The 26,771-nt window shown below is 29.4% G+C and overlaps 4 protein-coding genes and 1 long non-coding RNA gene across 8 annotated transcripts in view; 3 read left to right on the top strand and 2 right to left on the bottom strand.

Moving 5' to 3' along the window:
- PM13 (Ca+2-binding EF hand protein) overlaps window positions 1-1,845 on the bottom strand; it is a gene marked incomplete in the record, with an annotated part of 2,493 nt that extends 648 nt beyond the window's left edge. Inside the window, 6 exon segments of the mRNA NM_001250414.2 lie at window positions 3-42; window positions 194-319; window positions 419-513; window positions 813-898; window positions 1,012-1,161; window positions 1,709-1,845. Of these exon segments, the coding sequence (NP_001237343.1) occupies window positions 3-42; window positions 194-319; window positions 419-513; window positions 813-898; window positions 1,012-1,161; window positions 1,709-1,817 (606 nt within the window).
- Window positions 1,846-7,358: 5,513 nt separating this feature from the next.
- On the top strand, window positions 7,359-10,077 carry LOC100527114 (uncharacterized). Its single transcript, NM_001248182.2, has 2 exons — window positions 7,359-8,201; window positions 9,522-10,077. Exons 1-2 carry the CDS (start codon window positions 7,939-7,941, stop codon window positions 9,583-9,585), a joined length of 327 nt encoding a protein of 108 aa, NP_001235111.2. The 5' UTR covers window positions 7,359-7,938; the 3' UTR covers window positions 9,586-10,077.
- A 31-nt stretch (window positions 10,078-10,108) lies between these two features.
- LOC100802189 (uncharacterized) lies at window positions 10,109-12,098 on the bottom strand. 2 transcript variants are annotated; one of them, XM_006589246.4, is made up of 3 exons: window positions 11,743-12,098; window positions 11,556-11,623; window positions 10,109-11,277 (listed from the first exon to the last, which is right to left on the bottom strand). In XM_006589246.4, the coding sequence occupies exons 1-3, from the start codon at window positions 11,824-11,826 to the stop codon at window positions 10,485-10,487; spliced, it is 945 nt and encodes a 314-aa protein (XP_006589309.1). In that variant the 5' UTR covers window positions 11,827-12,098; the 3' UTR covers window positions 10,109-10,484. The 2 variants fall into 2 exon arrangements, with proteins under 2 accessions (XP_006589309.1, XP_014618760.1); XM_014763274.3 differs by having other exon boundaries at window positions 11,556-11,620; window positions 11,743-12,090.
- Window positions 11,084-14,608, top strand: LOC106794998 (uncharacterized). The gene is made up of 3 exons (XR_001383253.2): window positions 11,084-11,220; window positions 13,534-13,666; window positions 13,803-14,608. It is a non-coding gene; the product is annotated as an uncharacterized lncRNA (long non-coding RNA).
- Window positions 14,609-20,874: 6,266 nt separating this feature from the next.
- Window positions 20,875-24,629, top strand: LOC100811267 (heterogeneous nuclear ribonucleoprotein 1). Of its 3 annotated transcripts, XR_005886675.1 has the most exons (4): window positions 20,921-21,367; window positions 22,450-23,788; window positions 24,110-24,156; window positions 24,283-24,629. XR_005886675.1 is itself a non-coding variant. In XM_003536209.5 (2 exons), exons 1-2 carry the CDS (start codon window positions 21,146-21,148, stop codon window positions 23,641-23,643), a joined length of 1,416 nt encoding a protein of 471 aa, XP_003536257.1. In that variant the 5' UTR covers window positions 20,875-21,145; the 3' UTR covers window positions 23,644-23,990. The 3 variants fall into 3 exon arrangements, 1 of the variants encoding a protein (XP_003536257.1); XR_416492.4 differs by lacking the exon at window positions 24,110-24,156; XM_003536209.5 differs by lacking the exons at window positions 24,110-24,156; window positions 24,283-24,629 and having other exon boundaries at window positions 20,875-21,367; window positions 22,450-23,990.
- The last annotated feature ends 2,142 nt before the right edge of the window (window positions 24,630-26,771 follow it).

Raw genomic sequence — 26,771 nt, 5'->3', positions numbered from 1 at the left:
GCCAGAATGTACAGACCCCCCCACTCAAATTTTGCTGCAAGCCTGCAAAAGCAAACACACATTCCATGTATATATATATATATATATATATATATATATATATATATATATATATATATGTAACATTTCAGTTGGAACAATTATTATTATTATATTATACAATTAAAGTAAGTTGAGATGTCAGAAAATTCACCAGCCAAATATGTCAAAAGCATTTCGGTTTCCCTCTGTCAAGTCCCAGAGCTCCCCAAGTGTGAGCTTGTCAGGTACTGTACGAGCATACTTACTGAATATGTTCTCAATATTTGCTGGCACATAACTGTGGTTTCATTTCATTAAAGGACAAATCATAGTCAATAGTAACATGATACATTTTTTTTAATGCATGATCATTAATTCATTAATTTGCATCGCTTACCGTCCTTCTGTGTCATAAACTCCAGAGTCACTCCCATGCTTTGCTTTGTGTATGTTGTGTATGTAGATAGGAAAAAGGAGAGAAGGGAACCAATTCTGTATAATTACAATTCAAAGGTAAGCGTAAGCCTAAACATTTCACGTGGCTTTTTATTTTCTGACACAAAATTGAGTTTCTCATTAATTGGATTACACTATCTTTGAATATATTATGAGTTTGTATTATATGTAATTTTTTATTATGTACTTTTAACAGACTATAGTGTAAAATATGCTTAAGATCGGAGCTGAATCCCATAAGTATATTACAACATTCAGTATATATAATTGTCCCTTTTATGTCCCTTTTGGTTCTAACTATTAAAGGAAAAAAGGAAAAATCAAGAATGACTTACAGGTAGAGTGGGGTAACTCAATCCAACATTGATAACAATAGCCATAATAACAGATGCAACAACATTAAATCCAATAGAACGCAGCCCTGAAAATTCTCAAGGTCATCAGGGGTCATAACTTTGGAAACTTTGAAAGATAAAGAACTTTAGATAAGATAATAAAGAATGAGGAACCTTGGAAATCAAAACTCTTACGTACCCATGTAAGTTTCCCAAGGGTAAATGATTCCATTGTCATCTTGATCAAAAAAAGCACAATGCTGCTGAAGAACAGATAAGTTGTGGTGCCTGTGGCCTGCTGTTCCATTTGGGTGACCCGTATCAGGAGCTTTCAATGCTCTTGGCAAGTCTGAGAATGCGTCACATGAAATAAATATAGTTGTTACTCATATCAGAAGAAATTTAAATCCAAATTTTTTAAACAACCCATTTAGTGAAAAGTACTGTCTATGCTTTGTATGTTTTATTTCATTCAAAATGACTGTCTCCTTAAATTATCTGATTTAACAGGACTGTCAAGAGCATGGAAGAGATTTACTTGTAAGTTAAAACTTAAAACAAAACAATACTTATACAAATCGATGAGGAACTTTTGCAACATAAAGGGAGAGAACTCATGAACAGAATATTAGACAAAAACATATATATACTGATAATCAAATAATATGAACTAAAGATTGACAAAAAGTACTCATGGCCTGATCATTTTGATCTAGGAAAATAAATAAATACAGAAAACAAATGACAGAAAGTATTTATTAGAATCTGCACAAAATTAGTATAATCCTATAGCATTTTCTGTTTTCATTCCTCTCATTCGTGGTTAAGCTTAAATTTTTTTACCTAATTTTGAGATAATGGACTCCAAGAAGTTTTTTAAAACGATGAAGACTTACATGGTTTTGGTAGAGAATTTTCTAAGTCATTTCTGACCCTTCTCTGTGCAGTAACTGGTGCATTAGGAGCTTCAGTTATCAATGACTCCCTCTCCATCTCTGCAGCCATTTTGATATATATGCTTCTTCTCTTTCTCGATTACTCACTCTCTCGTATATATGTATATATCTTCTCAGCTTTTCTTTTCCCTTTTCACCTCCTCCTTTTGTAGAGGAGCTGCATTAACAAAAAAACAATATTATAACTTTGGTGGACACAGTAGAAAGAGCCAGCAAATTCCACCAAGTTACGTGGCAAACATGCACAATATTGCAGTGCATATTGTGCCAACTGCTGAATTAGGAGATGTGATGCATGTAATTGTTTTGTCGGTTCTTTGTCGTCTCTGAATATCTTTCTCGATCATTGTCTAACATACCGTTCCTAGTATTCAGTTCAGTAGAGGTCTATATTCGCTTTGTTTAATGTCATATATGTTTCGATAAGACATTTTTAAATGCCAAGGAATTTTCGGGTCGGATTGGATTTGATTTTATAAAATAAAAAAAATGGATAAAGTAATACTTTTTTAGACACTATAATTATATGTTATAATATGTTAGGCCATTGTTAATTAAGTATATTATTGTATAAATGCTTAATTAAATGATATGAGATCATAGGTGGAGTGATACTGAAGTTAAATATTTTAAGTAAGATTTTGAGTCGAAATTTTATAAAAAAAATGTATTGCTAAAAAAGGATATCTTACTAAAAAATAGTTAAATAGATTTTTTTCGAGATTAAGGTTTATAATCATTAATAAAATTTGTGATGCTTAATTAAGGCTATGATGGGTGAAAGTGATGTTATGGTATTATTAATTATTTGGGATTGGGTTCAAGTTGGAATTTTATGGATAAAAAAAATAATTAAGAAGAAAATTTTCATTAAAGATGATTTGTTAACATCTTCAACAAAAATTAATCATGCTAATATAATATGTATCGATGCCATGATGAACAAAAATATATTTAAATTATTTATTTTTAAATTATTTTTATGATATTTTGACCCACTTATTATTTTTTTATTTTGTTCTCAAATAAATGAATTTAAAATTTTAGAGTGTAAGATTATGTATTTTTATTTTCTAAACATTTAGTATGATTTTTTTAATACTTTTAGGAAATAAAAGGAAGACTAAAAAGAAATATGGGCCTCTCTTGAAATAAAAGCTAGCTTGGTAATTGTTTCTTGCACCCCTATAATTGCTTTCTGCACTTAATCTAAAATGTAAGAGATACTTTCTATTATACATTCTTTAATTGTCATCAAAGATTCTCTCTCTCAAGAAGTTCTGTAGGCATAAGGAGGCGGATTATGGTGTAAGCTCGCATCTTTTCAAGTGTCAATGGAGTTCTATCTTATCTCCCCTTTAATCTCTGTTGTTCTTAGTTTTTCTATGTCTAGCTAAAGCCCTTTTGTTAGAATTAAGAAGATTTCTATGCAAGTTATAGGTCTTTGATTTGAGGATTTTTAAAAGAAAATGTTTATCTTATCTTTGCGTTAGTATTCTCTTTCTTTAATGTTTCTTGAGACTTGATTACCCAAAGATCAGTTACGTATTTAGTGAGTAAGAATTTGCTCTATGGATGTGGTCTGAGATAAACTTATTAATCTTTTAGTTTAGAGATGATCAATGAAAACTGGTCACAAAGAAGTAGGGTGATAGTCATGCAAAATTTTGTTACAATATAAGAAAAAATAATTTATTTAACGAGAGAAATTATGTTCAATTTTGACCGTGTGTAAAATTTTTGTAAACTAATTAATTCATGTGTTGAAAGGGAGTGTTTAGTGTGCATGCAACCATACTGCACTTTAGTTGAATCCGATTAAGCCTGCAAGTCCAAATCCTTCTCTGGCAGATTCTGTGATGTGCACAAACTACGGACAAATTAATTGTCCATTTCAACTTCAATGGTGTAAGACAATTATATAATGATCATTTGGTAGCACCGCATGGGAAGAGGTTCGGTTCTTAAAGATAGTTTAAATCAGGTAGGATATAAAGAAATTTAAATCAAGAAATAAAATAATTAAACTTAATATGCAAATTAAAAGAATTCACTGTAAAATATGCTAGTTAAAAAAGATAAATATACATCTTCAAGGAATTAGAAAAAAAATCTCCATAAAATCAAAGATGGATGGAATAATTAGTTTAAATAATAAAAGAGATGAAAGATTGTAAAAATATGTGAAGTTTGGCCATGGCCATCGTAGTATTCAATATTCATCATAAATAAAGAATGAAGAAGAAAAATCTTAAGCCCTGAAAAAAAAATCTTTACAGCACCATTGCAATTTTGCTAGCTCCCAAACCTTTTTGTCTTCAATTTTATAAGAAGACAAACCAATAATATTATTCTGAATGAACTGAAATAATTTTTTTTCGGTAAAAAAATTCTTAAATGAGAATTTGTTCAAAACAGACAATATGTGTAAAGAGAAAAGTTAAAGAAATGGAATATAAAAAATGGAATTCTCACAGATTAAATAGATGTGGAAAAAAAAAAAAACTCCTTATGTTTAGCCAACTTTTTATTTTTTATTTTCAAAATAAGGTTACTTTTAACTTCTATGGACCCACTTCTATTGGATTCTTCCCGCTTTGGAGTAGTTTTAGAAGTTGTTTGGTAGAGACTATGAAAAATATATATAAAATAAATAATAAAATTTCATGGAATTTGCATTTTTTTCATTTTAAATTTTTATCTCTTTTTACTTTTATTTTTTTTCATTCTACCAAACACAAACTGAGTGTGTATTGTGTTCTTTTATAGTGTATTTATATTTTCAGCACTTCTTAGTGCTTATAAATAAAGTATATCATTGCTGACAAAAAAAGTGTGTATTGTATCACAAAAAAAGTGTTTGTATTGGTATTGAAGAAACATATGTACTTAACTAATGTAGTATAACTGTATAAGGCCTCTGACCTGCGAAAAGAAAAACTGTACTCTAAACTGAATTCACTAGTGATAATATTATAATAAATATTTACTGCCATTAACAAGTGCCTTGATGATGATAAAAAAAATACAAAAAAATAATAATATATAAAAAAATATAATAAAAATAAACTGATAATATCAAAGTATGTTGAATTATAATTTTGGTCTTCCTAATTTTTTAAATCCATAGTTTTGGTCTCCTTAATTAATTTTTAATTATAATATTTGATCATCTTACCTTTATAAATTAGTAAGTTTGGTCTCTCTAATAGATTATTAACTAATAATTGTGATTATTATAGATATTAAATTAATTATAAAATTAAATAAAAAATTATAAATTATTAAAAAACTTTAATAAAAGACTATTAATCCAAATGTAATATTGTGGATTGATGGTGAAATTGCTTTTTACAATGAATGTGAAAGGAGTGTTTGTGGAGAAGAAAAAGAATACAATGTTGTAGAAAATTAAGATTATTAATAATTTATTAGAAGAACCAAAATTATTAATTTATAAAATTAGAGGCACTACATGTTATAATTAAAATTGGACTAAAATTATAAATTTAAAAAATAAGGAATACCAAAATTATAATTTATGCTATCAAATATTATCCTATATTTAAAAAAAAAATCTACCAATATTTCTTCGAATGGCGGCACAAACTCAATTTTTTTCCCAAACTACACCCTCTCTCTTATCTTTTCTCAAAATACACTACTTTTTCAAAAAATTCCCAAATTGCACCACTTTGATACAAATCTAATGAACCGGACATTGATTTTTTTAAAATTATTACAATAATATAAATATTATATTATATAAATATATTTTTAATTGGTTTTAAAAATACTTTTTATTAAAATAATTTTAAATTTTTTTATAATATCGACTATCATCTCAGTTACCACACTTTTAAATTTTATGTTTATTGTATAAGAAAGATGTATCAATTATTTTTTTTACTGTGTGTTTTTAATTTGTTTTAATATTTCTAATTAATCTTCTCATTTTTTAATTAACGAACATAACAAAATAAAACATCAACCACACATAAATTTAACAAAAAAAAATACATAAATCGTAACTAAAAAAATTATATTATAATTTTCTTCAATTTTTACATTTTTCTTTTTTTTAATATATCTCTTAAAAAATTTATAAAAATTATTTTAATAAAAAAATATTTATAAAACCAATTAAAAATATATTTATATAATATAATATTTATATCGACTATCATCTCAATTACCACACTTTTAAATTTTATGTCTAATGTATCAATTATTTTTCACTGTATTTTTTAATTTGTTTTATACTATTAACTAATTTTCTCATTTTTTTAATCAACAAACATAGTAAAACAAAAACATCAATCACATATAAATTTAACAAAAAAAATACATACATTATAACTAAAAATTATACTATAATTTTTTTATAATTTTTACATTTTACTTTATCGGTATATATCTCTTAAAAAATTTATAAAATATTATAAAAATTATTTTAATAAAAAATTATTTTCAAAACCAATTAAAAAATATATTTATATAATATAATATTTATATCGACTATGATATTTGTTATTACACTTTTAAATTTTATGTTTGTTGTATAAAAAAAATTATAAAATTTATTTTAATAAAAAAGTATTTTTAAAACCAATTAAAAATATATTTATATAATATAAGATTTATATCGACTATGATATTTGTTATTACACTTTTAAATTTTATGTTTGTTGTATAAAAAAAATTATAAAATTTGTTTTAATAAAAAAGTATTTTTAAAACCAATTAAAAATATATTTATATAATATAATATTTATATTATTTTAATAATTAAAAAGATTGGTTCATTAGATTTGTATCAAAGTGATGTAATTTGAGAATTTTTTGAAAAAATTGGATATTTTAAGAAAAAATAGGTGAGAGAAGGTATAGTTTGAGGAAAAAAAATCCCACAAACTCACTCGCTAGCGGTTATTCAACAAAAAGAAACTCTTAGCACTTGCCTAATTTTAAAACAATAATCAATAAACGCACGTTACATATATGGAATTTCAAGAACCAAATTAAACAATTGACTGTTGATACGATCAGATTAACGTGATGGATTTCATAATTCAAAATAAATTCGATTAAATTAGTTTAATTAGTTCGTTTTTTTATTTCAAATTCAAACTGAATTCCTTAATTTTAAAATCTGATTAACCATTTTTCATTTTTAAATTAATGCATTTTAGATTTTAGAATTTATTTTTTTCTATTTATATATTTTTTCCTACTTGTTATAATTTTATATCTAATATTACATGATTTCTATCTTAGTTTTGTCATATTTATTATATATTTTAGGTAAAAAATAATATATATATATATATATATATATATATATATATAAAGTGATAATTATAGAAAAAAATAATTAGTTATTAAATAACAAAAACATATTTTCCAATTAAATATTTCTATAAAATATAATAAATAAAAATTTTAAAAATATAATGGTTTATTTTTACCATAATTTCATTTCATTACATGAACGAACACAGCCTGATCTTAATTTTAAATTTCAAACCAAACTAACCCAATTGAATATAATCCATTCAGATTTTATTCTATCTCCTAAGCTTAAACAAATCCAATTCATAAATCATAAAGCCAAATCCCTGTGCAAATGACGGGATGTTGTGTTTTTAAGGCGTTGAAAAAGGATTTTACAAAAACATTATTGCAAGTGAGTAAAATCTGTTTTTATTAGAGCGTGTTTTTTCTCTCAACTTTTCTTCTTCTTCTTCTTCTCAATAATAAAGCAAAAAAACCTGTTTTCGGAACAGTGCGAGACCGTACGTGCATCAATTCGGATTCTGGTTGTGGATTGTTTTCACTTTGTAACCATACAAATTTATGTCGTTTTCCTGTTTGTTGACACTCAGATTCTCTCTCACTGCTCCTCCATCAAGTGGGTCATGTCAAAGTTAATCTTTTCTTCCGCTTTCATTCTGTTTCCCCTGTTTTTGTCTTCCTTAATCTCTTTAGTAAGTTTCCTTCGAAATTTCGGTTTTTGGAGGGACATAGGACTTGCGCTGTGATTTTCAGGTCAATGGGTCAAATGGGTTTCTTCCAAGTTCCTTTATTTCCCTGAATTCTCGTTTTCTTCTTCTTCGGTCTGTCTCAGAAAACGTACCAGAGAGAGCATAAAGAGAGTGTTGTTATTGTTGATGGATACTAAGAAGTCAACCAAGGATACTAATGGTTGCGTCAACAAGCCTATGGCTCTGACTATGACTCTGACTGTGGCTTCTTTAGAGGGTAGAAAGGTTGAAGATCGCAATAAAGAAGATGATAGTGATTCCAATTCTTTGTTGCCACTGAGAAAAGGAGGAATTTCACGGAAATCGGATAAGACTTATAGGAAAAGGAAAGTGCAGTGGAACGATAGGATAGGAAACAAGCTTGTTGAGGTTTTGGAATATGAGCCAAGGTAACTAATTACTAACTAACTAACTTGTGCGTGTGAGTATGACGGATTTTGCTCAGAGCCTCAGATACATCACAGTCACATGTTGTAAATAAATAAATATGTGCATGTTGTGTACTGGCTCAATTCAGCTGTATGTTGAGTAAAAACAATAAAAAAGAGAGAAAAAGAAAACTTTGAAATAGTTTTTAGTTTCCCTTATTTTGTGCAAATGGCAAAATTCATGTGTGCCTCTGCCTCCTTTGAATTTATTGTTGTTGTATGCCTAATGTGGGTCACTGAATTATAGTGTCCTTTATTATGAATTCATGTTTATTGTATGTTAAGCATTCCTGCTGTTCCTATAATTTCCCTGCTAATTTTTCATCAAATTCTTTGACTAAAATTCTCCTTCATGGATACATTTACGTTTTCTTTCTGTGTGTTGTTTCACTTTCACACATTCCTGGAGTAATCATAAAATGGGGAGAAGAAAGATTTGTGAAATTGAAAATATTAATTTTCTGATAGTCCTTTCAAAAGTCTCCTGAGAAGTACCTTTGTTCATTACTTGCTTTTGATCTCCTGAGAATTAACATTTGCAATGACTGATATTCAGCTCTATAAATGGAAATGTCATAATAATTAACATTTGCTTATGTCTACAGTGACTTGTGTTCATTTTTTGTTTTGAAACATTGATCTCTTTTTTAATTCAAAATTTGTGTTATTAAATACATTGTACATAGTTCTGTCCTGTCCTGTTTTCTTAAAGTTTGGCTTATAACCCTATATATCATATTATTGTCCTCTGTCATATCTGTGCTTTCTAGCTCATATCATAAGACAGATATTAGGAGATAAAAAATCCAGTTCTTATCTATATAGAAATTAGAAACAGCAATATATATTGCTTGTTCCATTAAATGAATGAAATGAGGAATTGAGAAATGAAATTAGCACAAGAAGTAGTAAATTTGAGACATGTTCTTGTTTTATGGCATTGGAAGATAATGCCAATCAGGCCCTGAGACGCAACCAATCAACAACTTTTGAAATGAAATTGAATTCACTCATCTGTTTTTTTTTTTCTTGATTTACTTAAATATGTAATTATGTGGTTAATTCAGAGGTTAAAATTGGTGGGAGCTGTTCCCAAGTATGGTGGTGGAAAAAATAAAATAAAGAAAACAATAACCAAGTTTTCTTTCCTACTTTGAATATAAGTTCGAGCATTTGCTCTACAATTTTATTCTAGCAAACAAAATTGAATATGATAATCAAGCCTAGATGTGGCATATAACCATAACTATCTCACATTTGGTCTTTCCACTATATGTGTAGTGATGTTAGTGACTCAGAGGATGAGGATGACGGTGGGGATCCTTGTATCTGTTCAATAATGTAGAGATCATCTTGATAAGCCATGTCAAACTTTCTGCTGGACTAATCCTTGGGGGCTGTGCAACCTGAGTTTGAAGTAAATTTAATGACTTGGAACTAACTCTCCAATAACCAAGATAAGCAAGCAGCTCCTTGTGTTGGCCAATATTTGGATCCAGTTTATCTTACTGGATTTTTTGACATGATTTCTTAGGTGGACTTTTGTGAGTTCTCTGGCAGATCAAAGAACACACATTGCTTCCAACAATATGATTTGGAAAGTATTGATAGTAACACAACTTCCTTGTAGATTAAGTAAATAAACATTTTCATGCTTAGTCACAGGTACTGTTTCTCTAAGAATTATGCCGTATGCACTCATTATATGGAATAAATTTTCATGATTCTAGTATTTATTCCCGAGTAATCTGCCGAAAGGGTTATTTGATTCCTTTTGCATTCAGTTTACTTTTTATATATCTGATACAGCTTGCATTCAGTTTACTTTTTATATATCAGCCCATGTTGCGTACACAAGAACCTCTTGATTGATTCAAATATCACTTTGCAGAATGTCTTAATGAATACAATGTACTGTAATGTGAACATGAAAATTGAGAACACCTCAAATTGTATAGCTGTTACATGAAGATAAAAATAGACAAATACACTCCCCATGGATTACAACATAACCATTCACAAAACAAAACAAAATAAAGCATAAGAATTAGACACACAAATACACTGAAATCATCCCAACCGGCAGATACTGATTTGGTGAATGAATAATCAAACAGAAGAATCAAAATTTGATGCGTCCTCCTTTGAAGTTGCTGTCCATGCTGGTAGAAAAAAAAATGCTTTGTTAAAAGTCCACAGAATTGATACTTTCCAAGTTGCTGTTTTTTCAATGACACGACCGCATCATTGGCAATGAATTGTGGTCGAGGAGACATGATAATTAGGAGAAACCAACCAGTTTGAAAGACTAGCATCAACTGAAATTTCTGGCAATAGAGGCTTGGACTGAAGGGCATTTGATTCCAAGCTGCAAGGTGAGAAATTCAAGCTTGCTTCAGAGACTGAGGGCATGCTTGTATGTTGCTTTGATGGAACATTCTCCTTCCTCCTGTGCTTGCTTGATGGTGCAACTTTTGTCTTGATTGCTTTCCACTGTGTGAGATTCTCCACGGGGATCAGAACAGAATGCATGCCCGTGCTTCTGTCTCGTCCACGTAAATTGGATTTCAGCTTAGCATCATCTAGCATCTGATTCTTTATCTTATCTTGTGCCAGAGAAGGATAGCATGGCTCCGACAACTCTTTCTGTTTAGAGTTTCCATTACATACCTCAGCCTCATCATTTTCCAAACTTCCATCACTACCATCATCATCCCAATCATACTCATCATCATCAAATTCATTGTCGTCCTCCCAATCATACTCATAATCTTCAATGTCAGAATCTTCATATGCCATTCCATCTTCTTCATCATATCCATCTCCGGAATTGTAATATCTGTGATTAGAAGGGTATTTCACAGGCAAGGTTGCAGATCCTTCTGTTTCTGCAGCATAGTTCCTATTTTCTTCTTCCTCATTATTCAATATCTGATAAGCAGTGGGGTTTGGCTCATATACCTGTACATTCAAATTGAAGGTAACTTTCTTCTTCTTGGTTTTAACACTATTCTGCTCCTTAACTTCATCTCTTCCTCTGAATAATAAAATAAATAAATAAATAAATAATCTATCTTATCAATACATACACATAATATATCAAACACATAGGGTTGACGCATCTGTGGCTTAAGACCCTCCTGCATTCATATATGGGAAATTATCTATCTTGTTTGATTTGCTCCGTGTGCAAAATTTCTTAGGATCAGCGATAGTTGCACACTGCGAGAGAGATATGTCTCTGACCCCAGGTAAAAAAAAAAAACACACACATAATATATCAAGGGAAATGAAGAGAGAGCTACAAATACTAACCTGGAATCAGAATCCGGGATAGTGGATTTTTCTGTTATGGCAAGAACTTCATAATTTCCATATTTCTGCTAGATAACACAATTATCTTTTTAAGTTTTAAGTGATAAGTGGCAATCTAGATCAAGTATGATAATTTTTTTATATAACTATTACAAATTGAGAACAAAGTAATGGAGTGTGTACTTACTTGGTGTCCAGCTAGGACTTTGTAGATAGTCTTTCTACGCTTTCTTTTGTTGGATAGACCAAAACATGCCATGAAACAACCCATGTCTATTGGGAAGAGGAAGAGGAGGGGGAAGAGGGGAGGAATGTTGTTGATAAGGTGGCATATAATGAATGAAAGTAACTCAGTCAGAAACTGACATGCATGGCACCCAGAGAGAGAGAGAGAGAGAGTGGGGAGAGGAACATGTGACAAGTTTAAAAGCCGTTTGGCTCCAAAGAATTTCGAAAATAGTAACGTTAGGCTTTTAATGATGATTGTGGGCACAAGAGTATTTAAATTTTAATAATAATATAAGAATGAAAGGTGGGGACAACATTGGTTGCTTTTGTCTCAGATCTGATAAATCTTTTGCTGTCCTATATTTGACTACTTTTGGTTATATTAAGAGTTTATTTATTTTTATAGCAAGAATGGAAAATGGCCTTATATTTAATGTTCTTGAAATAGGATTGGGTAGTGAATTTGTGAAGCTTCCGTTTTAAAATATCTTGGTCAATTTGATAGGTAAAAATGAATGATATCTTAGAAAATCATGGAAACAAGTTTTTCTTCATAAAAAAATGATTGGATGATTCATAATTTTTTTTATAATCATTGGTACGAAATATTTATTAATTTTATTAATATCTAATTTTTATTTGAAAATTTAACTTGTTTGTTTTAATTAACAGTGGAGAATCGGATGGTTGATGATTTAAATCAACTGATTGTTTTACTGAATTGCCAAACTACCTTGCCACTTTTCAAATTAAAGTCGTGCTTTTGCAAGATTAGTGTCTTCCGTGGTTGGCATATTCATAAATGTCCAGCTAGATCATAATTTTTTTTAATACTTCTATGTCATGCTATGTACTACTACAAACTGTGTTTCTATTTAAGTTACTTTGATTTCTTTTAAAGAGATTTAAGCTACGGATAGGTTCATTGTTTTGCTTTTAACCTACAAGTAGAATTTAGGCGTTCACTTTGAATCAAACACTTTCGATTTTTCACCTCCTTTTGTTGAGTTTTTTTTTTTTTTACACACCCTTTTGTTGAGTTAATCGCCTTATTTTATTCACAATTAAGAGATTTTGAAAATTATAAAAGAAACGGGAGGTGCACGGTGAAATTTATGGAGTGCAGGAAGTAACAGTCATAAGGAAGAATAATACATCTCAGGTTGTTGTTAAATACACCTCCCTTAAATAATGTACCTTCTTTTTGTATTTTTTTTCCCCATTCCGAAAATACATTTATGGTATGTCTTGCTCTTCCCTTCCCTCCCCTGTGTATGGTCACCACCACATGAATAAGTTTGTACTTTGCCCTTCTCCTATTGAAGTCTGTTGGAAACTAACAAGGCATCATGTTTTCAAGCCAGAGTCAAAACTTTCCCCCTCAAGCATTCACAAGCACGACTTCACCAATCTAAAATTTCCAAATTCATTATTCTTCCTTACCAAATTCATCATGCACACTCTCGTTTATAATTTAGCACCTTAAATTCATGTAAAAGAAAATCACCAAGAGAGAGAAGACCTAATAGCATAGCATACATAAGAAATCCATTAGCGCAATAATCTGAAACAATCAAGCAAATAATTTCACAAAATAAAGCTTTGAAATTAAGGTTACCAATTCTTAATGGACTTCCTTCCCACCTACATCAACAAAACCCAAATGTTTTTTTTTTTTTCATTTTGTTCTCATTTTAACATTCACAATGCCTACACGACAACTTTTTGGCATCACATTTGTTTGGTTCAGGAGATGGAGATCCAGGTCTAGGAACGAACAATGATAGCTATTCTGGTGTAGGAGCACGACAACGCCAAGAGGTTCCTATGGTGCAGTTGGGGTGCCTGCATACACTTTGATGCTCAAGTCAGTTGATGTCAAGGTAGAATGAGAATGAAATAGAGTTAGTTACCTTACTTGTGTTTGGTGCATTTTATACCATGTTTTTGGTGGAAAATTATGTTATCCAACTATCATCAAAGTGTCACGCGTTCAAAGTGACCATCTTCTTGGTTCAGGTGGAGAGATCATCACCTCTACTCGAGTATTGAGGTTCTCGAGATGGGTAAATAGAATGAGGTTAGAGGCTCAACTTTCATGACCCAATTTATGTGATCATCCCGGTTCACATGATGTCGATATCTCACTTCAAGAACAATTGCCTCTATGTTGGTGACTTCTTCGTAAAAATTGTTGACTTATGCATTATGTTGGAACAATTTGATTATCTTGCTTAACCTGGTTCGCGGTGTACCAAGGTCCTACCTCCATAACAATTGTCCCTCCTAAGTCAATGGCTTCTTTGTAGAAGTTGTTGCTTGTGTGTTATGTTAGAACAACTTGATTAACTTAACTCGTACTGAGTGTACCAAGGTCCTACCTCCATAACAACATCTTTTCTTGATAGTGTTTAGTTTTTTTATGGAAATCGGAGTTGTAATGTTAGATTGTCAATTGGAGAAGGAAGAATTAGATTTGTCCAAGTCGTACCCCTCAAACATTTCGTATTGACTTTCAAACAGGGCCTATGATAGGAGAAAAGCAGAGAACCGGAAATGTATTTTTAGACAAGGGTATATTTGAAACAAAATTATACAAAAAGGAGGTACGTTTATTAAGGGATGCATATTTATCAACTGTATACAATTCATTGAACAATCCAAGATAGAAAAAGTGAATCCAAAACAATTTATAATAAGTAATAACGATTATCATAGCAATATTCACTTTATATCTTCTTGTTTCTTTATAACTATTTTCTCTCTTAACATTTTAAACTACATTACTACCATGTTTACTTGAATTCTGTATAAAAAAAATAATCTCGTTAAATACATATAAAAAACAATTTCAAAAAAACAATACACTTTTATTTTTATTTAATCTCCGCCATCTTTCTCTTTTATATTTATTTTAAATTTAAATTACTCACTTGGTCTCTATAATTTTATTATTCTTATCTTTTTAATTCATATAATTTGAAAGTGATTTTTTTAATCCCCATGATTTATATTTTAATTTTCTTTTAATTTCTCTTGAAAGTGATTTTTTAGTCCTTATAATTTAGATTTTAATTTTCTTTTAGTTCTTATAGTTTGAAAGTGATTTTTTAGTTTTTATATTTTATATTTTAATTTACTTTTAGTCCTTACAATCAAAATATGAGTAATATTATCAATTATAATTAATTATAAAAATATTAATAAGTAATTCAAAACTAATTTATTACAAGATAACTTATAATAAAAAATAATTAATAATTTATAGCTAAATTTTGTTATATTAAAAATTAAAAAGTAATTAAAATATAAATTATAGAAATTAAAAATATGACTTTCAAAGGACTAAAAATATAAAAATAGTAAAATTATAGAAAAGAAACGAGTAATTTAACCTTATTTAAAAAAAATATAGGAAGAGGAACAGTGAGAAGGGAGTGCCTCATCAAAGATTTTACTACTCTCCTTAATCTTTTTCCCTTGCTCTTACGTCTTCCCGTGTGTGCAGCCTATTTTCCCAAAACTTCCCTCCTTCTTTCCCTCTTCTACCTTTTTCGTTTGGTGCCTTCAAATCTTGTTCCTCTCTTTATTCATTTTCATTTTTTTCATTTTTCATTATTTATTGTTGCTTTGATAATAATAATAATAATTAACTTTGGTGGAAATTTGATAGATTATTCATCTCAATAATTTTGTCTCGTGTTTTTTCTTTCATTCTTTTCCTTCTGACAATGTATTGTCATCTCTGAAAAACCAAGCTTTAAAAATGTTCATTGTTTTTAACTCATCATCATTTTGATATTTGTTATTTTTAAAATTACTCAATTTGAATTTGTGTCCATCTATCATTATGGTATAACTGCCCATTTTAAAATTGGTCATGCAAATCAGCTTTAACACACCAGAATTCTCCTAAAAAAATACATCAAGATTACCACTAATTTCTTTTTAATCTGTTAATCTATTTCATCTCTGGGTAATTTATTTTGGCTTACATTTTTTAAAATCTACCAATTGACAAAAAACTAAGTTTTTAACGGACTTTGTTTTTTTTTTAAATATATTTTAAAACTAACCTGTTTTTAATTTTAAAACTCATTTTTATTTTGAAAATACCCGTTTTGATTGAGAGTTGTTAATTAAAACTGCTCATTCTTTTAATTTTAAAAATCATTTTGATTTTAGATATTTGTTAATTTTATAATTGATTTTTATTTATCAAACTAATTTGGTTATTTATCTTAAATTTGCTTATTATTTCATCCATGTTTTTAAATTTTAGAGCTGCATATGTTGTAGTGGCAACATGTGTAATATTTACCTCAAGATTGCATTTTAAAACTTATCTTCATTTTAGATTTTTATTAATTTTAAAATTATCCATTTTAAATACTGGTTCACGTGTCATCTATACCAATATATAATTTTAGATCATTTTATCCTTAATAACATTAAAGTGATAACAATAATTAATCCTCTTTAATCTATGTTTTTTTGGAATTCTTTTGCCGTTTTGTTCTGTCTCTCACGCCTTTTTCCCTCAAACAACATACACTAACCTTCAAACGCATAACAATACTCAAATTAAATACCAAGTTGCCATTTTATAATTTCTTTTATTACTTAAAATTTCTTTTATCTATAGCCTCATTCCATTTGTTTTTTTTTCTCTCTTCTCCTTCTTTAACTTTCTTTTTCATGTGTAGTTCTTTTTTGGCATAAATTTAGTTTACATGATGTTTAGAAATTCATTTTGATTACATATGGAAGGATGAAATTCAACATGACACACAACATTCAAAGTCTTCTTCTTTTTTTTTTATCTTCTTTTTTCTTTTTAGAAAAAGAAATCTGGCATTGATTAATTATTTATGAATTTTTTAAATGTCACATTTTTAGTCAAATTCTCACTTTAGACCATTGATCAATAATTTCATATGTAGTCAAGTAATAATGTCAATCATTTTATATCAAATGATTTTTTCTTTATCTCATTCACATGCTATAAGTTTATTTTTATTTTATTTTTGTGTCTTTAGGGAAAGGAAGTCATGAGAATATATAATTTTCTAATATTTCAAGATGGTAAAAAGATGTATGGTGTTGTGTTGGCAAAAGACTCTTTAATCAAAAGAAAAAAATTAAAAGATATAAGATAAGTAAAAAACCTCTTATATTTTATAAACTGTTTTATTTTTATTTGCTTATTTTGTTGTTTCTTCTTAAGTGTTTTTATAGGTAAAGAATAAAAAAAATCCAATGATTTTCTCTTTATCTCATTCACATGCTGTAAGTTCTTTTAAGTTAAATTTTTATTATCTTTGTGTCTATAGGGAACAAAAGTCATGGGAGTATATAATTTTCAAATATTCCAGGAGGTAAAAAGATGTATAGTGCTGTGTTGGTAATAACTGTTTGATTTGAAGAAAAAAATGTAAAGAAATCAAGGGTAAACAAAGTAAAAAATATTTTACATTTTATAGACTTTTTAATTGTTTTCTTCTTTTGTATTATTTTTGTTTACTTACTTTATTGTTTCTTCTTAAGTTTTCTCTTATCTCATTCATATGCTATAAGTTTTTTTTAATTGTTTTTTAATATCTTTGTGCCTTTAGGAACGAAAGTCATGAGAATATATAATTTTTTAATATACAAGGATGGTGAAAAATTGGTTGCCAAAGTCTTTGATTTGAAGAGAGAATACTTGCATTTTATAAACTTTTTATTTGTCTTCTTATATGTGTTATTTTTACTTACATTTCCAATTAAGTTTTTAAATTAATTTTGTCTTTTATTAATTTTCATTTGTTTTTTTATTGCTCTGATTTTCTTTATTTCATTTTTGTGTGTAGTCAAGATATTTAAAGTTTGCATGTCATGAACTTATAAAAAAAGAAAAAAGAAGAAGGGAACATAATTGTGAAGAACAAGATGATATATATATATATATATATATATATATATATATATATATATATATATATATATATATATATATATTCTTATCTTTGATCATGTCATGTATATAGTATTTAGTTGTATAGATTTATATTAATTTGATTTTTGAATTTGTATTTGAATAAATTCTTTTTACTGAATTTTATATTTGGATCATGAATATTAAATTATGAAAAAATGACTTAATCAATAGTTGATAATGTTTAAAAATAATTTTATTGATCTTTTATAAGGTATTTAAGAGGATTTTTTATCCTAAGGGAAGTTTATAAAATGAATTTATGCAAGCTACTAAAACATTAATGGTAATGTGTTCCTATAATGATTTCAATATAATATTATCCATAACTTTTTTGCTAAAAAAAATAAAAAATATTAATTAATTATTTTTCTTTATCCTATAAATTTCTTATTTATCAACGCTACTGAAAAACAAACATCATTATAACTTTCTATAATTTGTTAATTTTAGATATAATTGTTTAAAAGATAATAACAAACTCAAAAAACACTCTCAAAGGGAACATGGTTTGATTTTTTATTTTTTTGCAATTAGAGTTGAAAAAATGTTCAGATAATCTGTACGTTCTACATGTTTTTAATATTTACTTAATATATTTCTCCATTTTTCTTATTTTTCTTTTCACCACATATCTTACTTTGAAATATATATTTAAAAATTTCTTAGAATTGAAGTATATACATCCTAAGAACAAATATAGTTAAAGATCAAAATAAGAAGAAAAAAATTCAATGAATGACATAATAATATTACCATTTCAATATTTTACAAATACGTTTATCAAATAGAATGATATTAAGTATACACAACAAATGACTAAGTCAATTATGTATAGATAAACAAGTATTTACATGCATAATATATTAATTTATTATGTTATCTTAACAAATAAAGAGACATAAAAAGTAAAGTCATACATACATTACAAATATATGTTAGATTAAAATTAACATACACATCAATTTATATATAATAAGATAAATTATTTCAATATATAAATTTTAAAACAATAAAATACGTGAAATAAAAATGCAAACACATAAATATGATAATACCTTGTGTTTTCGCTGGTAATAGTAATAAAAATTAAGTTTGATTAGAGGCCTACTGCACGCTGAGTCGCTGAGCCTGCCGAATAAATCGGTTGAATAGTCTTTTTCTATGTAACATGCCAGAAAATAATTCTTTAGATTAGATTTTTTTAAAAAAATCTGATTTCCTCTATCCCAAAATAATAGTTATTTTAAGTTATTTTATTCATAAAAAAAGCAATAAATGAACAAAAGATAGTGATAATTTTATAAAAATAACTTATATCATCATTAATTTATGTATAAATTTTATTTTTTATCATTAATATGATAAGAGATATAAATAAAAAAATAATCAATATTATATTAAAAAATTAAAATAATAATTATTTTGGGACAATTTTTTTTCTTACGTAACAATTATAATAGAAAGGAAGAAATATATTATAAAATTAGGAAAGACTCAAAATTTAAATTTATAAAATGTGTTTGATTTGATTAATGTAAAGGTTAGCCTAATCTATTTTACTTTTATCTCTTCTAAAATTATTTTAGTTTGCTATGTGTCTACAGTCTACTATTAGGTACCAGTTCAAAAACCTTAAAAACTAGTGATTTCTTTTAACCTAGTGATTTTTTTTTTACAAACAGATTTACCTTTGTTTATTCAAATGGTAATAGGCGAGAACTGAATTATTTAACAAAGGGACAAAATTTAATATATTTTTATTGTTGGGTTAAAATTAGATAAAGCAAGAAAAAAATGAGTCCCATACTGGCAACTTCTTACCTATGTTAATTTTTCTTAATCCAATAAGTAAATCATACAACATTCCCTTGACCATGTAAATCAAATTTCAAAAAATCAATGTTTTTGTAAATATGAAATCTAATGATAAAAAATTATTTATATTTTAAATAACATATTATACCTTAAAATAATGTATTATAGGAATGTATCAATTACCTCTTATGAAATTCTGAATACTATTTATTCTTGATGACAACTTTTAATCAAGATGAAGTAGACTATATGGATTATACCTCGATATAATGACTACATCAACAACAAAGTATTGTTATTAGATGAATTAGATTATATAGATTATCTTATGTCATTCCGTTTGGTTAAAGATTGAATTTTAAACAAAGTTATATTTTTTTGTTGAGAGAGCAAAGTTGTTTATGATGATAAATCTCTTGACTATTTTCTCGAAATATAATGTATGTATTGATAAAATTCAATATTTGTTTGTTATTTTTTTAAAAATATAATATCAATTAATTTCATTCTAATTATCTTAGCACATTTTAAATGTACGTGTAATTCCAGTTTTAGTATCATTAAATAATTATTTTAGTAAAAAGTATCATCAAATATTTTTTTATTATACTTAAAATTTTAGATTCATGAATATATTTAGATACCCGACACACACCTAGAAATAAATCTTTTGAATAATTTTTATTACAAAATAGGTAAAAACAACATTTTAGAATAGATATTCTCAAAAAGTCTATACTGTATTAAAATAGGATAGATTCAAAGTTTATATTTATAAAATATATTTGATTTGATTAAAGTAAAAAAACAAGAAAAAAAGCATAAGGCCATAAAAAAATTATTTATCTTTAAATTATGAAAAAAGAGAAAATTAAATTCATTAAAAAGGTAATTTTATCTATCTACTCACTAATTTACATTTGAGTTACCGTAATTTTTTTATACAGTTAACTAATAAAAAATATTATTAATATAATTTTAAAGTAAATTATTTTAAAATTAATAAATTTATAATACATTATAGATAATAAATTATTATTAAATGATAATATAAAATTATTTGAAGTTATTAATGCGAAGAGTAATATCTTTTAACATTTATATTAAAAAATATAAAATTTGTTAACACAATTGTAAGTAATTATCATAAGCTTTCACTGTTTTTTAAGAAAATAAAATTTGTGTATCTTTTGATGTAAAATTTGTTTGTTGATTTTTCTCCTTTTGTCTTTCTTGGTCCAAAGAGTATTTTGTTGAGTATTAATGCAAGCAGCAAGTTAATTGAATAGAATTCCCATTGGGTGATGAAACAAATCTGAGCCATGAAACGAGACTACCTTTTGAAAAACAGTACAAAGACCCAACACACTCTCATTCCTTTATTCGTGTCTTGGAAGCCCTCACTCTTCCAAACCTTCTCTTCCCTCTTTTCTTTCTTTCATCCCCAAATCAAAACCTAAAATTCCCACCTTCAACTTTCTCCCCCAAATCGACCACCCCCACCACTGCCAAGTCCCATTATTTTATATATTTATTCGTATATATACATACAAAGAGAGGGGGGAGAATGGATTCGGATCAGGGAAAGCTTTTCATCGGTGGGATTTCATGGGATACGACGGAGGACAAGCTCAAGGAGCATTTCGGAAACTATGGCGACGTTTTGAGCACCTCCGTCATGCGGGAGAAGAACACTGGGAAGCCTAGGGGCTTCGGTTTCGTCGTTTTTGCGGATCCTAACATTCTAGATAGGGTTTTGGAAGACAAACATGTCATAGATGGCAGAACGGTAACTAACGCTTCTATGGTTTTTCTTTTTGTTGTTGAATGATTCTTGTATTTTTGTTTAGGGTTTTAATTGTTCTCGTGGTTTGTTCTTAGAATTAGGGCTTGTGGCGTGTTATTATTATTTTAGTGGATAGGGTTTTTTTCCTTGACACATATTTACTTTTGGTTGACTAGTTTCTGTATCACTGGGCTAATTGTTTTGTTCATGGCTTGCTCTGCTACTTTGGTGTTCTTAGTTCAAGACGTGTTTTTGCCAAAACTCTTTCAAATGATGCAAATTTTAAGTCTTATGCCAGTTGGCGAAGTTGTTAGGAAACAAGTAATTTTTTGTGCTACTGGCTGTGGTGAACTGTTGCTGATGGTTGGATGTGGAAAGGGACTGAATAGATGCCTCTTCCCCTGCTCTTTGTTTGCTGTGAAAACTAAAAGCTGCTTTATTACTCAATTGAACGGATAAATTTTTATTTCTTTGGCTGTTGGTATATTATATGTCAATTTGGAATATCATTTGTTGCTGTCATCCGACATTTTTTCAAGAATATTTGCTATATCTTTCCAACATCTGTCTAATTACTTAAAACCAAATTGGTGTGTTGTTCCAACTGTATAATGTTTGCTGTTTATCTGTACTACTTATATGTCTTTGAATTTTTCACAAATTGAGACTAGTATACTTGTAAATGTTTATGATAGATGAAAGTAATGATGATACTTTAAGAATTGATTCCTTTTTGTTCAATTCTTGTAATGTAAAGAAGCTGAAATCTGTTGAAGATGCAAGTATATAATCCATTTCCAGGAATGATATGCATAGGCACAAGTGTTGATGTAATATGCTTGTATTCTGGAATGGGATTGGTTTATTTGTTTTCATGGAAGAGCATGTTCCAGCTTGAATGCAGTACCAGTAATGATTCTTGTGGAATTTATTGATAGCTTTGATTTACTGCCTCTTCCTCGAAGATTAGTTTTCATAATGTTGATAATGTGGAATATTAATAAATAGTAATCCTGTGTTTGCTTTTCTTTTTATTATCAATTAAAGGCCTAACTAGCAACTTATTTTATAATTTTATTATTCAGGTTGATGCCAAAAAGGCCTTCTCAAGAGAGGATCAACAAATTTCTGTCACTTCAAGAGGTGGAAATTCCAATTCTGGCATGAATTCTGGAAATGGAGGAAACATCAGGACTAAAAAGATATTTGTTGGAGGGTTGCCTCCCACCCTGACTGAAGAAAAATTTCGCCAGTACTTTGAGTCTTATGGGAATGTAACTGATGTAGTAGTCATGTATGACCAGAATACTGGACGGCCACGGGGATTTGGGTTTATTTCATTTGATACTGAGGATGCGGTTGATAGGGTTTTGCACAAATCATTTCATGATTTAAATGGTAAACAAGTTGAGGTAAAGCGTGCACTTCCCAAGGATGCCAATCCTGGGGCAAGTGGTCGTATGATGGGTGGTGCTGGAGGTGGTGGGTATCAAGGGTATGGGGCATCTGGTGGCAACCAAAATGCATATGATGGTCGTATGGATTCTAGTAGGTATATGCAGCCTCAAAGCGCTGCAGGTGGATTCCCTCCTTATGGTTCTTCTGCCTACAGTGCTCCTGGGTATGGGTATGGTCCAGCTAGTAATGGCATTGGTTATGGTGCATATGGAAGTTATGGTGGTGCCACTGCTGGGTATGGTGGACCTGCTGCTGCAACATATGGGAATCCTAATGTCCCTAATGCTGCTTATGCTGGTGGTCCACCAGGTGGCCCAAGGAGTACATGGCCTGCTCAGGCTCCTTCTGGTTATGGATCTATGGGCTATGGGAACACTGCTGCTTGGGGTGCTCCAAGTGGTGGTGCTGGCTCTGGTGGCGGTGGTCCTGGTTCAGCAACTGCAGGTCAATCTCCTGGTGGAGCTGCTGGATATGGGAATCAAGGTTATGGATATGGTGGGTATGGTGGATATGGTGGAAGTGATAGTTCTTATGGGAATTCTGGTGCATATGGTACTGTTGGCGGACGTACTGGAAGTGCTCCAAACAATAATGCTAGTGCTTCTGGTGGTAGTGAACTAACAAGTAGTGGTGGCAGTGGCAACTATATGGGTGGGGGCTATGGGGATGCAAATGGAAATTCAGGTTATGGAAATGCAGCTTGGAGATCTGAACAAACTCATGCATCTGGAAATTATGGGACTCCTCAAGGTAATGGTGGGCAAGTTGGTTATGGTGTTGGCTATGGGGGTGCTCAGTCTCGACAAGCCCAACAGCAGTAATTTTGGTAGATGAATCTCTTGCTGGATCTTAAACTTCAACTTGAGGATCCCTGGCTTTTAAAAGTCTTAAATCATGAGGTCACAATGAATTCTTCCAGCAGCAATGGAGTGGCTCAAAGATCAATGTCAATACACAATGGGACTGGTTGGGTTGCTTGAATCCCAGTAGTTTGCAGTACCCGCTTTCCTAGTTTATAATAAGTAGTATGGTTGAAGAGATACTAGATGCTACTTTCTATTTAGTATTTGTTTCTGCGTGTAGCTTTAATTTGCTTGCTTATGATTTTAGTTGATCTGGATTTGTTTGTTCTTGCAGCATTTAAGCTATAGTATCATATTTCACCTTATATGATGGTTTGATGTAGTTTATTATCTGTGTTGTCTTTTTATTGGTGTGTGAATTTTATTTCTTGTCTGTGTTCACTTTTGATTACACAGTTTGGCAGTAAGAAATCTTATTGTGTAGGCTCATTAAATTGCCATGACAAATAGAAATATGAAGATGTAGTCAAGGTATTTACTGATAACAGTGGACACTTGGTTGAACACTTCGTATTGGGTAGCATAATGGTAGTCATAGTAAAAACTTTGAGGATGGCATAATCATTTTCCCCCTGTATTTGCACTTGTGTTGTACAGGAGGAGAGGTGCACGAGTGTTGAAGTGGAGCCAAGTGTCCACTCATTGCTAAGGAATGAACTTTGGTCAGTCAGTATTGTGTTTTTCTGGACCAATGCGTCGCCAAATTTGGAGATTCCTGGCTTTTCATGTGATAAAATCCCATAACTTTCAATCTGGTGTGTGGTGGCTGACAGAAATTGTGAGGGTTAGCAGCGCATTGTCTATGACATGTTAGAAGTTTATCCTAATTTTAGGTCTCCAGTTGATTGATACTTCTGATTCTGGCACGTGTGTTTGAATATTCATGCTCCAAGTAATTCCTTGTCTGGAACATCTTTTAATGTGATAAGCAAGATTTTTAAGAAGTTCCTCGTTACATCTCTCCACTTAATTCAATCTGGTTATCTTTCAGTTTTAGTTTTTGTTTCACCTCTAAAGATGTTTATGTAGCAAGTGCTTTCTGTTCTTTCATAACTTGATGTATATTGTTGAGTGATTTTCAGGTAATCAATTTCTCACACAAAATGTTTTTACTAATCCTCTTATTAAATAAAGTATTGAATTTTTAAGATTTCAGGACATTAAATATATTTATTTTTTGTTTTAATACTTATTTTCTCAAGTATTGGAAAGATTTGTAGGAGGATATACCATTACTTTTTTTTTCTTTCTTTTTTTCACATTAGCATTTCTTAGGTTGTATTTTAATGGTAAAATATGCCGCACTACCTACCTACCCTTTTTATCTTTTATTTGGCAGGCGCATTCGTTCGTTGGGGAACGGCCAAGTTCCCAAAGAATGAAACGCGCTTTCTTTGTGTGGATCCTTGAATAAACCATATCACTGAAAAACTAGTTAGAACTTAGGAGGCCCAAACATTTCACAAACTTGCATTTGTGAACTATGCACATGGATATAAGGAGAGCGGTGGGATCATAAAACTAACGCATGAATGAAGTAATTGTATAAATAACCTTCCGTCTAATCTGTTGACTCTGAATTGTTTGTGTTTATCAATGTGTTAGTAGTATTTATGAAAGTTCTTGGGTTCGATGCAATACTTGAACCTACCACTAGCAGTCTCTTGCAAATGTTTAAAAAGTTATCGGAAGTTAAAAAATTATAGTCGAAATTAAAGGATTTGAAGCATTTATTGATAAAGCAATGAAAAAATGTTGAAAAGTGTCAAGTGGAGCAAATCATAAGCTGAATGAAATACATGCATTCATTCAAGGTTTGGACCCACAAGCTGGTTACTTAATAATACATAATATTAGTAGTATAAATACATGCATTCATTCAAGGTATGTAGTATAAATAATACATAATATTAGTAGTGATAAAATAAGAAATTAAATGTTTGGACCCACAAGCTGGTTACTTATTTTTAAAATCATCCTTACCAAACATCTTCATGTCATTTTCCTGAGATTTTTTATTTTCGTTGCACAAACTGAACATAGCCTTGGTCGTTATTAAATCTGCAAAATGCTCTCTTACACGAAATGAGTTTTACAATAAGATAGATGTGACTTTTTTTTTTTGTTATGACATGTTCTTATTTGCTTTGATATCAAAAGCAACTGTTTCATTTCATGTTTTTGTTAAAGATGAGAGGCATCCCCTCCGAAAACTATGGCATTAAGCTTATGCATCATAGACTCGACACATGCATGCATGGTGCGACCCTTAAACACGGCACATACAATAAGGGACGGATCTAAGTTGGCATCAATGGGGCAATTGTCCCTATTAAATAATTTTTTTTGCTTGAATGTATTGCATAGTTAGTATTTTTGTTCCCATAGAGAAATAGGTGGTCACCACAATTTTGTTTTTAAAAGAACTTAAAAATTTATAAAAGATAAAAGAAAATAAATGAATATCAATTTTATTTATTTTATCCTTTAAATTTGTAGAATGTTAGATATTTTGATTTTTTTATCATTAAATTGCGTATTTTATAAAAGCTAATAATATTTTTTCATCTGTGAAAATATTATAGAGTATTTTATTGTCCCACTAAAGAAATTGTCTAGATCTGTCACTCATAGACGTTATTACCTATCAAACTTGGGAGGTAACGAGGACATAGATTACACTCCATGTTGGTGTTAGTTGAGGAGAAATGAGCCATGGCTACAATGTCAAGGAGAAGCTGTTGTGAATAAATTTATTTTGTCGAGGATTTATCCTTTGTTTGGAGTTATGTATGATTGAATTACACGTTAATGGAGATCCTACAATGACTAAAATTGGGATGGAAGAAGAAAGAAAGGGAGGGGATGGGATAATGGAAAATGGGAGAGAATAAAGAGTGGGAGAGAGGCAAACAATAGACGAAGGGTGGAGCTTGGAGGAGAAGTGAGGAGAGAGAAAAAAAATAGTTTGAAGGGCAAAAAGAGTATAGAGATAAAGAGGGAGATAAATTAATATTTAATTATTTATTTTATTTTAATATTTAATTTAAGACTTAAATATTTTTTTCTCATATAAATGTTATTTT

This window comes from Glycine max, chromosome 10 (genome assembly GCF_000004515.6).
Source record: "Glycine max cultivar Williams 82 chromosome 10, Glycine_max_v4.0, whole genome shotgun sequence".
Classification (NCBI taxonomy): Eukaryota; Viridiplantae; Streptophyta; class Magnoliopsida; order Fabales; family Fabaceae; genus Glycine; species Glycine max.
This window is presented reverse-complemented; position numbering and strand designations above follow the sequence as displayed.